Here is a 15,607-nt window from a genome sequence, read left to right on the forward strand (position 1 = left end):
TTCATTTCAATTTGCCAACAAGAAAAGTGAAAGGATGTTAAGCAACTTGACCAGGATTGCCAGCCAGGAAGTGACGGCACCCAGACGGCCCAGCCTCCTAACTCTCTTCCTCTTGTTCTGCCCCGAGGGGGTGGCAAACAGGTCTTCAGTGACCCTGTGGAGCCCGGTAAAGCCCTTCAGCTCAGATCCTCCTAGTTCCGCAACGTCTAGATCCGCCCTTCCCGTTTCAGCAGGATTTGCGGCGAGGCCTAGAGGTCCAGAGCAAATAGCCAGGTTCTGAATGCGAAGGCACGTCACTTCGCCCATCCCAGGGCCCTAGCATCTAACTCTCAGAGAAAAACAAGACTGCGCAGGGCACCTGTGCGCTCTGCGGAGCTTGTGGGGACTCGGCCAAGCTCCTGTGCCTCCAGCTCGCGGACCGGGGTCGGGGCGGAGCTAGGGCTGAGTGGGGCGGGCCTGGGTCTGGGCGGAGCCGAGTACTCGGGCCGCACCCGGGCTGGGCCTACACTGAGGTCGGGGCGGAGACCGGGGCAGGCAGAGCCGGGGCCGAGGTCCAGGACCCTGTCGGGACAAACCCGGGGACCTGAGCCGGGCCAGGGTCGGAAGGGGTTGGGGCGGAGTTGGGAACCGGGGCGGGGCCAGACTGGGGCCGGCAGCCTAGGGCCGGGGCGGGGCCTGGGCAAGGCTGGGAGGGGTCGGGGCAACGCGGGGCGGGAACGGTCTTCCTAGTAGCCTAGGCGGGAGGGAAAGCAGTAGGAGGTGGCGAGGAGGGGAGAGGGAGGAGGGAGGAGGGAGGAGGGAGGAGGGAAGAGGGCGGGGACTTGGCAGCTCCCGCTTAGCTCAGCTCCGCTCCGCGCACCCACGCCTCGCAGCTCCGCTTCGTAACCCCCACCCGGGCATGCGCCCCCCGAACCCCTGGTCACCCAGAGCCCGCGCCGCCCCCCAGAGCCTTCCCAGAGCCGGCTGTGCAGGATGGGCGCCCTCGGTCCCAAGTTGCCGCCGCCGCCACTGCTGCTGTTAATGCTGGGTAAGCCCGGCCCCCCGCCCCGGCTCCCAGCCCCGCCCGGCAGGTGCCTGCTATCTGTTCAGCCCTGTCGTCTCCCCAGCATTTCGGAGCCCCTGGTAGCCCCTTCTTCAGCGGCGCCTCCAGCCTTCCCGGGCCTGGCGTTAAGCTTCCCTCTGTGGCCGCCGGCCTAACCAGTCTTGGGGGTGGGATGAGGCTCCCCGGTTCTAGGCCCTAGGCTGGGACACAGTGAGGACCCACCAAAGTGCGGTCCCCAGGGACCGCCAGGCCTTCGGGGGCCGGGTCCCGCTTCCCTGCTGGCACACTCAGGTCCGGGGGGCGCTGCGACTCCTGTCTGCCTCACACTCAGCTTCAGGCCCGGCCTTAGGTACTCGCCCTGCGTGGGCAGTGCCTGGCCATCTTCATAATCGCCCGAGTTGGCTGGAGGCCCAGGGGCCCGTTGTGCCCACGATCTTTTGAAGTAAGTCTCCCCTAATTGCATCCCCCTCTCCAACTTCATTATCTGACGCGTCAGCCTCATCCTGGGCCGGGTCTCTCAGATAGCACTTGTCTCTGTAGGCTCCCACCAGCTGTCACACCCCCTTAGTCCCAGCCTCCCTGCCTCAGGAGAAACCAGGCTCCCTGGAGACTGATGCTGAGACCCCCAAGCACCCCGTGTCTGTTGTGGTGGGTGTTCACGGTGGGCTGTCTGAGCCACTGCTGCAAGGGTGCATGAGGGCAGTGACAGTGGGACTGTTCTGGGTGTGGACTGGAGGGCTCCCTGGAGGGCTGACCTGGGGAGGAGGATGGGACGGTGGCTGCCTACACAGACTCAGGAGACTGCAACCCTTGAAATCAGAACACAGGGTGGCGAGGGGGTGGCTTTGGTGCCTGGATTCGGAGCTGCCATAGTTAAGGCAGAAGCTGACGTAGCCCTAGCCGCCTGTTTCTAGACCAGCACTCCATCTCAGAGCCAAGCGGCCTCCCTGTACTGCATAGGTCCCAGGGCCCTGTGGGACTAGAATGAGTCCTCTCCTTGGGGCCCTAGGCGGGGCCATATAGAGCAGGGAGCTGTGGGCCCTGGTTACCTAGCACTGGGCCTCTTTTCCCCAGTGGGCAGCGTGGCGCAGAGACGAGCCCAGGGTAAGTGTGGTGCAGAGAGATAAGAGAGTCTGTGGGATCTGAGTGTCCTGGATGTGGGCACTTACTCTTACTTTGAAGGTGAGGAAAATGAAATAAATTGCCCTGGAGAACACATTGAGTGAGTGTTGGGGCTTGGATTTGAACTCACACCAGAGACCCGAAGCAGGTCTCTTAGCTCTCCTTTCCTTCTCTGCTAACCCACAGGAGGGGGCCTAGAGAGAGCTGCCTGGCAGCTGGTTTCCCAAGGCAGTGAGGGTGACTTTCCCATGGGGATCTCCAAGCATCAGCAGTTGTGGAGCCAGGAAGATGGGAGGGGGGCCCTCCTGAGCAGAGTCTGCCCCTAGGCCAGCGAAGGTGTCAGCTCTGTCATGCTGATTATGAAATGCCCTGGGGCAGGGCCCTTCTGAGTCACAGGCTCTCTCCCTGTCAAAGTGGAAGCTCCTAGCTCTCCTCCAGTGTAGTGGGGATGGGGCTAGTCCACACGGTACAGCTGGGGTTGGGCATGGAGCTGGAACTCGGCTTCGGCTTCCGGACTCCCAGCCTATATGCTCTAACTGAGCAACCACGAGGTCTCCCCATGACTCAGCCGCAGGGAGAAGACGGAGCTATGGGGAGGGCTTCTGGAGGACAGTCTGACTACAGACTAGGTGTTTTCCTCCCGCCCCTGCAGAAAGGTTGGGGTCTGTCCCTGGAGTGATGCTCTGCTTGGTGAGGCCATTGCCCTCAGGCCTCCCCTTGTGTGTTCCCATTGCCTTTCTACAGGGGCACGGGGAGGCCAGCCAAGGATAGTAGGAACTTGGCCAAGACATTCTACTTCTCATACCTTACCTTTCTCATCTGTAAGATGGAGGTAGAGAGTTGACCCAGCCCTCCTTGTGTCCTGAGATTCTGTGATTTGGGGTTGTGGAAAGACAGAAGAAGAAGCTGAGCCCTCCAAGGCCACAAGGCTACCCTTTGAGGGCAGGAAGAAGAGTTTTGGCCTCTCTGAGGAGAGAAAGATGGGAGGGGACAACCGTGAGGGCGGGTGGGGGGGCGGGGTGGTGGTGGTTACAGCCTCCCTACAGAAAGGGAGCGGTATGTAAATGAGTGCACACTATATGCAAATTAAGGCTTTTGTTTAGGGGGTGGGGGGAGGATTGTGTGTCAGCTGGGCCTTCGGGGAAGGTTGGCAGGCACTGGTGGGGGAGGGGAGCCTCTGCCCCCAGAGCCCAGGGCAGAGGCTGGTTCTTGCCCCACGAGCCTCAGCTGCCTCGGCAGCCCCAGGGGGCGGAGAAGCAGTGAGCTCACGACACAGCTGGAGAGGGGGCAGGGATGCTGTGGTGATAACTGACTGGGCCTGTACCGTCTGCGGCCGGCCAGTGGCTCCATTGTCTGGAGTCCCCTGGCCCAGGTGACACAGCTGGGCCAACCAGCCCTTCTGATCAAAGTTTTTCCAGCTCCTTTTAAATAAAGGAGGGGGACATGTGGTCTCAGGATCCCTTAGCTAGAAGGCTCACCTGGTCCGCAGACAGGAGAGTGGGGTAACAAGGGGAGGTGCAGCTGGAATCAAGGAATGGTTAAATCAGAAAGCAGATACACCCCTTCCTGCACTTAGCTGCTCTGCTTCTGGCCTGCCAGGAACAGGGATGATTCTGCGTTCTGAGGCTAACCAGGCTCTCTCCCACCACCTCCTTGAGACCCAGGTGTCTTGCCTCCCAGCATCCTTTCCTGGTTCTCAGAACGGGGCCCAAGCTGTACACCGAGTGTCCTCGGGTTTCCTTTCCTTTCCTTTCACAAGCAGGCAGCAAGGATGATGCGGGTGCCGGGGGGATGCAGTGAGGACCCAGGCGTGCCTAACTTTGTCCTTCCCCGTAGGAATTGGGTGCTGTGCCCGGGAAGTGCTGGTCCCTCAGGGGCCCCTGTACCGCGTGGCTGGCACTGCCATCTCCATCTCCTGCAATGTCACTGGCTACGAGGGCTCTGCCCAGCAGGACTTTGAGTGGTTCCTGTACAGGCCCGAGGCCCCGGAGGCCGCCCTGGGCATTGTCAGCACCAGAGACACCCGGTTCTCCTACGCCATCTTTGGGCCCCGAGTGGCAGCTGGCGAGGTTCAGGTGGAGCGTCTGCAGGGTGATGCCGCGGTGCTCAGGATCTCCCGCTTGCAGGCCCAGGATGCTGGCATTTACGAATGCTACACACCCTCCACTGATGCCCGCTACCTGGGCAGCTACAGCGGCAAAGTGGAACTGAGAGGTACTGGGCCCTGAGAGGGTGGGGCCACTCTCTCCCAAAGGCAGGAAGTCAGGGCCAGCCGCAACTCAAGAGGGACTTGAGGTCCAAGGAGGTCCCCTAACTTGACTTTGTGCAAATTAGTGACTGGCCTGGGACTCTAACCCAGAACTCTTCATTCCAGTCCACAGCTCTTATTGAGGAGAGCATGGCAACCGACTCCAGTCTTCTTGCCTGGAGAATCCTCATGGACAGAGGAGCCTGGCAGGCTACAGTCCATGGGGTCACACAGGGTCAGACACAGCTGAATGACTAAGCACAGCACAGCTCTTACTCTATCAAGCGGCTTCCTGGGAGACGGGAAAGTGTCCTGAAGCTGGGAGACGGGAAAGTGTCCTGGAGGGTAGGGGAGCCCCATAGGGTGAACAGGCTCCATTCCTGGAGATTTCAAGATCCAGATCTGGGGGAGGAGTGGGGAAAGTAGAGGCAGGGTAGGAAGAGGGAGACCATGCGACATTCTTGCTCTCTTAAGGTTCTTTGTCTTCCGGGAAGGAAGACAGAGCCGCTTAGCTGAGTATTTCAAACAGGGGTCACTCTCAAACATAAGGGTGAGTAGGCGATAAGCTGGTTCTATGAAACTCAGCAAGTATTTACTGAGTGCCTGCTGTGTGCCAGCACTGTGCTTGGCACCACTGGGTTACAGAAGGAATGATACAACACGAAGTCTCTGCCTTCTAGGATCTCACGGTCTATTTAGGGAAATAAGTTGTAGGTGGAAAACAGCTCACGCAGGTCAACAGCGCCGCCTCACTCCACCTGCTCTCTCTAGTTCTTCCAGACACGCTGCAGGTGTCAGCTAGCCCCCCGGGGCCCCGAGGCCGCCAGGCCCCGACTTCACCCCCTCGCCTCACAGTGCACGAGGGGCAGGAGCTGGCACTGGGCTGCCTGGCGAGGACGAGCACGCAGAAGCACACACACCTGGCCGTGTCCTTTGGGCGAGCCGTGCCCGAGGCGCCTGTGGGGCGAGCAACTCTGCAGGAAGTGGTGGGGCTCCGGCCCGACCTGGCAGTGGACGCTGGAGCTCCCTATGCCGCGCGACTGGCAGCCGGGGAGCTGCGGCTGGGCAAGGAGGGGTCCGAGCGGTACCGCATGGTGCTGGGCGGTGCCCAGGCGGACGACGCAGGCACCTACCACTGCACGGCCACCGAGTGGATTCAGGATCCGGATGGCAGCTGGGCCCAGATCGCAGAGAAGAGGGCTGTGCTGGCGCATGTGGATGTTCAGACACTGTGTGAGTGCCCGGGGTCCCCCAGTGCCAGCTGGGAGCCAGAGTATCTCAGGGACACTAGGACCGTCCGTGGTCCGAGACCTTGAGTGAGCAGTCTCGTTAGCATTGCTTCCCGTTAGCATTGCTTCCCGTTAACATCTGTCCCCGTGATGGGTTTTCTCTGCTCAAATATGGGTGTGGAGATGGGAGGGCTGCGACTGAGGGTGAGAGTCGGGCCCCCGGGTGGGGGAGATGGGGGGCAGCTTCCTCTTGTCAAGAGGGACAGGTGCTCCGTGCCCTCTCCTGGCTCCTTGATACCCCTTTCCTGCCTGTGTTTCAGCCAGCCAGCTGGCAGTGACAGTAGGGCCTGGTGAGCGTCGGGTCGGCCCAGGGGAGCCCTTGGAGCTGCTGTGCAATGTGTCGGGGGCCCTGCCCCCGCCGGGCCGTCATGCCGCGTACTCCGTGGGCTGGGAGATGGCACCCGCGGGAGCACCTGGGCCCGGCCGCCTGGTGGCCCAGTTGGACACGGAGGGAGTGGGCAGCCTGGGCCCTGGCTACGAGGGCCGGCACATTGCCATGGAGAAAGTGGCCTCCCGAACCTACCGGCTACGGCTGGAGGCTGCCCGGCCTGGGGATGCGGGCACCTACCGCTGCCTAGCCAAGGCCTACGTCCGAGGGTCTGGGGCCCGGCTTCGCGAAGCCGCCAGTGCTCGCTCCCGGCCCCTCCCCGTGCACGTCCGAGAAGAAGGTGAGCGGGGCAGGCTGGACCCTGGACAGGTTTCGGGGTCTGTAGAAACTTTCCCTTCTGTTTCTGAGCCTCTCTCCCTCTCCATCAGCTGCCTCCATGTCTGAGCCTCACATTCCTCTTCTAAGATTGTGGGAACACTGAATTTCTGGGGGCTCGCTTGGACAGTGGTCCTAACCCCATGTGCCCTGACCTTTCACCTCTGACCTTCATTGTGCAGGTGTGGTGCTGGAGGCCGTGGCCTGGCTAGCGGGAGGCGCAGTGTACCGCGGGGAGACTGCCTCCCTGCTCTGCAACATCTCCGTGCGGGGCGGCCCCCCTGGGCTGCGGCTCGCTGCCAGTTGGTGGGTGGAGCGGCCAGAGGAGGGGGAGCTGAGCTCTGCCCCTGCCCAACTGGTGGGCGGGGTGGGCCAGGATGGTGTGGCGGAGCTGGGGGTCCGGCCTGGAGGAGGCCCCGTCAGCGTGGAGCTGGTGGGGCCCCGAAGCCATCGGCTGAGACTGCATAGCTTGGGGCCTGAGGACGAAGGCGTGTATCACTGTGCCCCCAGCGCCTGGGTGCAGCACGCTGACTACAGCTGGTACCAGGCGGGCAGTGCCCGCTCGGGGCCTGTCACAGTCTACCCGTACACGCATGGTGAGTGATGCCTGCCCTCTCCTCCTTGTTCAGGCCTCCCCCTATCCCCCGCTCTTGTTCTCTCCTTTGCATCTGATCCTCCCACTAGCTGTCCCTCTGGTCCCTCTTTCTCCTCCAAAAGTCCAGCTTTCGGCCGTTCGCCACCCAGCTGCTCCAGTGTCCTGGTGGTGGGTACTGGCTTGAGTGCAGAGAGGGCAGGGAGCCAGCAGAAGACTGTGTGTGGGGGGGAGGTGATGTGGACAGCTTGACAGAAGGTGCTGGCAGATGGGTGGGACTGTGGGTGGAGAGCAGGGACACCCCAGGCTGAGCAGAGCCATCCTCTCTCGCCCAGCCCTGGACACTCTGTTTGTGCCCCTGCTGGTGGGCGCGGGGGTTGCGCTAGTCATCGGAGCCACCATCCTCGGCTCCATCACCTGCTGTTTCATGAAGAGGCTGCGGAAACGGTGATTCCTTGCACCCCAGGTAGGGGTGAGAACCCCCAGCCCTGTCTTCCCCAGTCCTGAGATGAATGGCTCCCTCCCTGGCCCTGCCCAGCCGCTCTCAGCTCTGCGGGACCCTGGCAAGGGCCAGGAGGGAGTCACGCTCTCCCTAGCCCCCTCACCGCGTGCTCTCCTGTTCCTGCAGATGTGACTGTCCTCCAGCCCAGCCGCAAGCCTGCCTCTGGTGTCTGAATACCCTCTCCCTCTGCCTGCCCTTCCTTTAATTTATTTGACCGACTCCCACCCAGAGTGGGAGACGTGGCCCCCCATCCCCCACGCCTTCCTTCCTAAGCTCCTCCCTCTGGCCTTCTGTTCATGATCTCATACCCAGCCCTAAGGGAGGCAGTTCCCTGTCCTAGAATTAGTTTTTCTAAAATGTGAATAAACTTATTTTATAAAATCCGGGCTGGCTGTGTCTTCCCTGCCGGGGGTGCTGGGACGGGTGGCATGGAGGCTGCTGGGGGCTGATGGCCTCTTCTGGACAACCCAGGCCGCTCTTCCCCCTACAAACACCATCTGGCCTCCGTGGGCCATGCCACCCACCCCAGGAGGGACACCTGGGTCCCATCTGCTGTCCGAGCTGTCAGTGCAGAGCTGATTCCTGTTGGGATTTTTGCTTGGGGCGGGAAGGGAGGAAGAGGGGTGAGTTCCAGCTGAGCAAGCCTTCGCCTCAAGACTTCTCCCAGGTTGCAGGGCAGGGGCTTCCAGGGCCCAGCGTCCCCCCTTTCTGAGTTCCCGCACTACTCTACAATCTCAGCCTCTTGATCAGGCTGATCTTGGACCTGACTCCTCCCCACAGACCCTGGGGCCTCAGCCTTTCCCTCCTGACCTTCATTATTCGGTCTGACAGCAGCAGAATGGAAGCCCCAGAACACAGCCGCCTGGGTGGCGGATGGACAGCACTCAGAGGAGCCCCTACAAACCCCCTGCTCCTCCTGGCTGGCCCCCCCATCCCCTCTTGTGCCCTTGGGGCTCCCGGAATTTGTCTTTGCCTAAGGATTCTCTGATCTCTTTCAACTCAGTGATTTAAACATTTATTGAGCATTACCAATTTGCCAAGTGTTGTTTTTACAGATGGGGCAACCGAGGCTCAGAGAAGTGACGCGACTTGCCCAGAGTCATAGAACTAAGTAGTGGCAGTGTCAGGACTCGAACCCAGGTCTCCAAACTCCCTGCGCTGCACACAGCAGGGCCCTGAGAGGTGGCTGAGCGTGAGGAGAGGGGCGGCAGGGTCCAGCCTCGTTCTCTGCAGTGGGTGAACTACCACATGAGCAACTGTGGGCACCAACAGTCCCCTCCCGTCTATCCAACTCCAGCTGTCTCAGCAAATTGAACCAAAAGCACACCCCATCCCACCCCCCAACATTTGTTTTTTTGTGAACAACTGATGCCAGGGTGCAGGGACCTCATCTTTGACTGATGGTGGCCCAAGTGACCCTAATCTGAGGCAAAGACGTCCTCTGTGAGCTGGCATGGCTCCTTCCTGCCTCCAGGAGGTAGCGTCTCATAGGACCCCAGCTGCGCAGCCTGGAATGTAGCACAGTGGGGTGCTCCCCCCCAAGGAGTTCAGACTTTTATTAAAAGTTCAGGAGTGGGATGTGGCCAGGGCCAAGGGCTGGAGGTCGCCGCTGGGGACGGTGCGCTTGTGCGTGTGTACACGTCTCTCCCAGCCACAGGCCCCCCGTCTCGGCCCCTTCTTGACTCGCTGTTGCTCTCCCTTCATCATCCTGGGATGGAGGGCCTCGCTGATGACTGGGATGAGGCCAGGAAGGGGATACACGTGGCATGGGAACATGTCTCCAGGGGCTCCTGTCCCAGCTGGGCAAATGGTAGGCCACAGCCACATCCAGATATTTGGACTCTCGCTTCTCTCTCAACCTTCTCCCACGTTTGAGCCTACCTCAAGTCCCACGTGGGATTCCATCCTCTGTCACTGATGCCCTTCCTCCTCCAGCTCCCATTGCCTCTCCAGGACCCTCCCTGAAGCCCTCCCAGCTGCTTTGGTCTATCTATTATGCCTATTCATCTTCACCAAACCCCATCTCTAGCTTGTCGCCACCCTATTTTCACTGACGGGTGAGTCCCTGAGTCCAGAGTTAAACTCTTCAGCCTGGGTTTCAGGGTCCCCTTTCCCCCCACCACAATTCTCCACCTGTTATATTTCAGTCTCCTTTCCAAGGATCCTCAGAGCCTCCTCAGCTTGATGCCTACTTCCTGACAGAAGCCCCAGTCTGCTTAGGGGAGGGCTTCTCAAAGCGTGGTTCCTGTTCTGGCATCAGGACCTGACGTGTTAGAAATGCAGAATTTTGGTCTCTGCCCCAGCCCTACGGTGTCCGAAACTCTGGGAGTGCGGTTCAACCGTCTGTGTCCCCGAGCCCTCCAGGCTGACCCCGATGCCCACCCCAGTTCACAACTGCTGGCTCAAGTTACTCTCTCTCTAGGTGTGACTCAGTTCTCGGCTTTCTGATCACCGAGCACTCCCACCCCTACTCAGAGAGACTGCCCAGGTTCTTGCTTTGAAACAGTTGCCAAAGGCATATGTCCCTGTCTTTCCCGCATGCACGTGCTGTATTCCCAGAATAGGACTCGGATCTCTGGCCATCTTCCCCACACATGCCCGGGTCAGCGCTCCGGCCCCAGCTGGCACCCAGGGAGCCATGTGAGTGACTCCCTCTCACTGTACCCCAAGACTGAGTCTTGTTTCCCGAGGGCCCCGTGTCCCAGCTCTAGCGAACTCACGAGCTCCGTGTCTCCCCTGGTTCCTCTCTTCACAGCCCTGCTCTCCCCTCCTGCCTCTGCAGTAGCACTTCTGAGGTCTCCCTCCGCTGTTAGAAGATGGGCACCCTCAGCTTGCCTTGCCCAGGCCCAGCCCCAGGGCCCTAGGGCCCCAGCTCTGGCATCTCCCCTACAGTTGGTTTCCCTGCATCAGGGACGAGGTCCTTCACACCCTACTGAGCTGCCCCTGCAGCCTCTCAGCCTGCCCCCAGCCTGTCACTGTGGTGGGGGTGGAGGTGAGAGGACAGCCTCTCCCTCTCTGCCTGCCTCCTTCCAGCTTTCTCTGCCCTGGGCCAGCTCGGGCTGCTGCGTCCAGTGAAATAGATGGGCCAGACTCGGGGAGGCTGGCTGAGGAGAAGAGTGGAGACTAAAGTGCAGCCCACATCTGCTCCCCAGGCTGTGCACCCTGGTTTAGGGTGGTGTCAGTCTAGAGGAAAAGGGTGCCTTTTTAGAATTTGCACAAAGATGCTCTGTGAGTTAGCGGCAGCCCTGAGTGCTCCACCAGCCTGTCAGCCCATTTATCTATCTACTAGCTGTCTCTCTCTGCTTCCATCTTCTCATCCGGCTCACATAGGCCCATCCTTCTGTCCACATATCCACCCATGAACAGACAGGAAGGTCAAACACAGACAGGCTGGGTAAGTTCACCCATCCCCACCCTCCATTCTCCTGAAATCAGGATCTCTCCTGTCCAAGTTGGGTCCCAGACCTGAGATTCTGAGGGGGCTCTCCAGCTTTGGTGCATTCATAGGGACCTTGCCGGACTCCTTCTCCACCTACGATATTCAGCTGCCCAGGTACCTGTGTCTGGCCCTGCCACAGGGGTCTGGAGGAATCTGGTCATACCTTGGACTCACTCTCTGGGGGTGGCAGGCAGCCATTCTGCTCTTTGTCAACCCCAGCCCCTTCGCCTGCCCCCTCTCTCGCCTCCTCTGCCACCTCCTCTCCAGCCCCCTCTCCAGCCCCCTCCTCCTCCACCTTCTCGTCCAGCCGGCTGGGGATGGACCAGTAGAGATGGGCGTCCAGTCGGGCTGCGGCCTCGGCCAGCTCCCGGGCGCTGCATGAAGGTGTGGGCACCTCAAAGGTCTCGTGGAAGCTGGCATAGTCTACTTCGTAGAAGCCATCCTCCAGGGTCAGCACTGAGGTGAAGCGGTGGCCCCATAGCACCTCATCCACCAGGTAGGAGCTCCGAGCTTGGCATGTCATTCCTGGGGGGAGGGGCACAGGTCAAGGGGATCCCAGCAGAGCCTTACTTCTCCTGTGTCATTCCACGACCCTATTCCTAAAACTCTTGCCTGTAGCCCTCCTCAAGGGCCCACAACCCGCTTTGGTCCACTTTCTCTTCCTTCCCAATTTTTGTACCCCTCCTCTCCTCCATTTATCCCAACTCTTCATCTCTGGCCCACATTCTCCCTTCCCCTCCATTGGAGATGCCAATCAGACAAGCTTAACCTTGAGACTGACCTTGGGGACCATCTAGTCCAACTTGCCTCTCCATACAGGGTACCCCACTGGAGCATTCCCAATAATGTGCATTTAGCTTGCACTTGATTACCTCCTAGGATTAAGACCTCACCACCTCACAAGGAATCCCCTCTTTTGTGTAATAGCACTACTATTTGAGTTGTTCTTTATACAGAGCCAAAATCTGCTTCCCTTAGTCTCTTTCCTCTGCTTTATGACACCCCTTCAAGTAACTGGAAGCAGGAGTCTCCGGTTTCATCATGTCTTCTCTCTTTCAGACTGAATATCTGTCTCCTTTCACCATTCCTGTGACCTGGCTTCCAAAAATTTTACTTTCTTGACTGCAAACCAGAATGGCCAAAGGATGCTTTAAGCACTTTGGATGTGATAAATACTCCAACCGTGGCCTGATGCATGCATAAGAGAGGGCTCACTGCCTCTCCTTCTGCCCATGATTCTTTAGCTAATAGGGCCCAAGATCACATTATATAAACATTTTGGGAAGCTGTATCACATTGCCTGTGGCCAACTAAAACCCCCAGTTCTTTTTTCACCAGAGCGCTTCCATGCTGTGCTTACATAAGTGATTTTTTTAAAGCCTAAATCTAGAACTTTATATTTATTCCTTTTAAATGTCATCTTGTTGGGGTTTTGGCTCATTATACTTGCTTTTCAGAAGCATTTTGGATACTGACTCTCTCACCCAAAATACCATCCTTTCCAACTTTGTCTCTCTAGAAAAATCCGACAAGCTCCCCTCCCTCTCTCCTTCACCTGCCCTTCCCCCGTACTCCTTGCCATGGCCGTGTGTCCTGTTTTCCCTGTGGGGTGGCCACAGCCACTGCGGCAAATGCTTCTCCTCTACTTGGGGTCTCTCGCATCCCCCTCAGCTCATATCTACCTTCGAACAAAGGGGAACAGAAGCGTGAACACTAGCTGATCAGAGACAGGCTCTTAGCACTGAAAGCCCCGCCTCGAGCCAGTGTGGGGACGATGGCATTCTCTGTTCCCTTGGCTGGCAGAGGGAATGTCCAGGAGAGGAGGGGCAGAGGAAGCAGAAGTGACCCTGGCGAGAGGGGGCTCGAGGAAGAGGGTGAGGGCTGGCGGTACATGAGAAGAGGGTTGGGCAGGGATTTCCCAGGTACCAGCAAGAGTGCCAGCTGGTGAGATGAGAGGAAAGGAAACCACGGTGAGTGGGGGAAGCGAAGGGAACGAGGGGTACGGTGTGGGAGAAGGAGGGAGGAACACTGGGGCAGACAGTGGTGCAGGCTCAGAGTGAAGCGTGTTTGCTGGCACCAACCTAGGATAAGCCAGCAGGGGACAACACAGGCAGGAGCCGCAGGGCCGCCTGGTGGGCCTTTGGTTATCCACTTGCAATCTTCTCCTCCCATTTCTCTCCCCATTAAAAAAAAAAATGTTTGCGGCCCCGCCAAAGCATATAGGATCTTAGTTCTCGGACCAGGGATCGAGCCCCACCTCCTGCACTGGCAGCTCAGAGTCTCAACCGCTGAACTGCCAGGGAAGTACTCTCTCCCTCTTCTGGATGTCAAGTATCAAAGGACTCATTTGCTGGTCCTGCTACACTGGTCTTGTCCTACTTGCTCCCAAACCTTTCACTGTGGAGGCCTGAGTTGGAAGTTCTGACATTACAGGTACATTGCCAATTCCTTCTGGAAAGGGGCTTGAAATGTTCAGGTCATCTGTTTCCTTCGTCAGTGGAAACTGAGCCTTTTGATGGATTGGGAAACCCAGGTAGAGCTGCGGGCAGCTATCAACCTTTCCTTAAGGTTCAGGCTAGGAATAATTCAGGTCATGGAAAAACCCTCATCATCAAATTCCAGAAGCCTGGACCTCTCAGTACTGAGAAAGATTGCAAACCTAAACCTTCCCTCCTACTCTGCACCCTAAACACTGAAGCCAGACTGCCTGTGTCCACTGCTTATTTAGCCTATGACTGTGGACAACTTAACTTCTCACTGGGGCATTCTGCTCCCTGAGAAATGAGCCCCCAAATGAGAACCGCAGCGAGGTCCTTCATTGGGCTTGGATTAAATGAACTCAGAGGGGTAAAGTGCTTTGGAACCGTGCAGGGCACGGAGTAAGCACTGGGTTGGCTACCGTCATTACTCTGCCCTATTTCCACTTCTGAGCCAGGGACCCGGCCAGGCTACTTCGGAGAATTCCTGCTTTTTCTCGGCTCTCTGGGGAATCCCTCTGTTCACACACCTCTCCCAACCCAGGTCCCGAATCTCACCTCAGCCTCTCTCATCCTCTACCAGCCTCTCCATCCATTCTCTTCCAGTCCCTCCATCCCTCCTCGGCCCCTGCTTCGCCCGCCCTGGCTCCTCTGGGTCCAGTTCCCCGCCCACCCGCTCGCCTCCCCTGCTCCTCCTCCTCGGGTCCGCCCGCACCCGTGGCTTCCACCATGCCCTCGAGGATGACCACGATCTCGAAGTCGTCCCTCTCGAGGGCGCGGCGCGACGCCTCCCAGAAGGGACTGGCGGCGTCGATCTCGTGGCTGATGACCAGAGGCGAGACGAGGAAGAGGCGGTCGTCGCCCGTGTCGAAGCCCACGCTGAGGTCGGTCTGGTGCAGCGGGATGAACTCGCCCTCCAGCGTCTGGCGCGAGCGGATGAGCTTGGCGCGGATGGAGGCCTCGACGATGTGCGAAGATCGCAGGTCGCCCACCCGGAACATGAGGCAGAGGCGCCCGTCGCGCAGCGACACCACGGCGTGCGAGGAGAAGACGAGCGTGGCGGCGCGCTTGTTGGGCTGCGAGATCTTGACGAACATGCAGCCCACCATGAAGGCGTTCACCATGGAGCCCAGGATGGCCTGCAGCAGCAGCAGCACGATGCCCTCGGGGCACTGGTCGGTGATGACGCGGTGCCCGTAGCCGATGGTGGTCTCCGTCTCGATGGAGAAGAGGAAGGCGGCCACGAAGCCGTTGAGGTTGTTGACGCACGGGGTCCACGCCGTGTCCTCCAGGTGCTCCAGGTCGCCGCGGCCGTAGGCGATCAGCCACCAGATGGCGCCGAAGAAGAGCCAGGTGAGCGCGTAGGCCAGCACGAAGAAGAGCAGGCTCAGGCGCCACTGCAGGTCCACGAGCGTGGTGAACAGGTCGGTCAGGTAGCGGTACGTCTCGCGCACGTTGCCCTGCTGCACGTTGCAGCGCCCGTCCTTTTCCACGTAGCGCTGGCGGCCGCGGCGCCGCGGCGGCTCCTCCGGGCCCGGCGAGAAGGCGGCGTTCTCCTGCGCCATGGCCGTGGCCGCGGGCGGCGAGGTCACTGCCCGGGCGGCGGCGCGGGGCCTGGAGGGGCTGAGAGGTGGCCCGTATTAGCCGACCCGCCGGAGAGGCCGAGACGTCCGGGCCTGCGCGCAGGGGCCGAGGGGCCCTGTGCGAGTCCCTTGCTGCCCCTTAGCCACGGCTTGCCGCATCGGTAGAATGGGAACGATACACACAGCCCTAGCTGGCCCCACCCGCAGCTCACAAAATCATGAGGATCCAGTGGGATAGGGTGTGTGAACTGGATTGCACTCTGCATGACTGATTATTTCAGAAGGAAAGGGGGGGCGTGTAACAGAGATCTTGGTCCCATTGCCTTTAACTGGGCTGTGCAGCACCTCAGGGCCACCCCCAGGCAAAAGGCCCTGGGCAAGAAGGGAGTTTCCTGAGATCTGTGCACTGTGAGCTTCTTGAAAGCAGGTGGTGGTTCATATTCCTCGCCAGTGCAGAGCCCTCCCTGCCCAAAGGTCTCTTGCTTCCACCCCACCCAGGCTAAAGTCAGGCAGTCCGCTTATCCCTGATCTCCGCCTTCAGCCTGCCGGCTAACCAGGCTCTATTACCATTCACCAGGAGACTGACACAGAAAGTCTTTCCCATTTCTCC

The 15,607-nt window shown here is 59.5% G+C and overlaps 2 protein-coding genes across 2 annotated transcripts; one reads left to right on the forward strand and one right to left on the reverse strand.

Annotated features, from left to right (window-relative positions):
• Positions 1 to 677: 677 nt before the first annotated feature.
• Positions 678 to 7,881, forward strand: IGSF8 (immunoglobulin superfamily member 8). The gene is made up of 7 exons (XM_040230128.1): positions 678 to 1,027; positions 4,001 to 4,378; positions 5,184 to 5,645; positions 5,962 to 6,369; positions 6,587 to 7,000; positions 7,332 to 7,462; positions 7,625 to 7,881. Exons 1-6 carry the CDS (start codon positions 973 to 975, stop codon positions 7,445 to 7,447), a joined length of 1,833 nt encoding a protein of 610 aa, XP_040086062.1. The 5' UTR covers positions 678 to 972; the 3' UTR covers positions 7,448 to 7,462; positions 7,625 to 7,881.
• A 609-nt stretch (positions 7,882 to 8,490) lies between these two features.
• Positions 8,491 to 14,979, reverse strand: KCNJ9 (potassium inwardly rectifying channel subfamily J member 9). Its single transcript, XM_040230130.1, has 2 exons — positions 14,130 to 14,979; positions 8,491 to 11,462 (listed from the first exon to the last, which is right to left on the reverse strand). The coding sequence occupies exons 1-2, from the start codon at positions 14,977 to 14,979 to the stop codon at positions 11,095 to 11,097; spliced, it is 1,218 nt and encodes a 405-aa protein (XP_040086064.1). The 3' UTR covers positions 8,491 to 11,094.
• Between the last annotated feature and the right edge of the window lie 628 nt (positions 14,980 to 15,607).

This window comes from Oryx dammah, unplaced genomic scaffold, assembly GCF_014754425.2.
Source record: "Oryx dammah isolate SB20612 unplaced genomic scaffold, SCBI_Odam_1.1 HiC_scaffold_28, whole genome shotgun sequence".
Classification (NCBI taxonomy): domain Eukaryota; kingdom Metazoa; phylum Chordata; class Mammalia; order Artiodactyla; family Bovidae; genus Oryx; species Oryx dammah.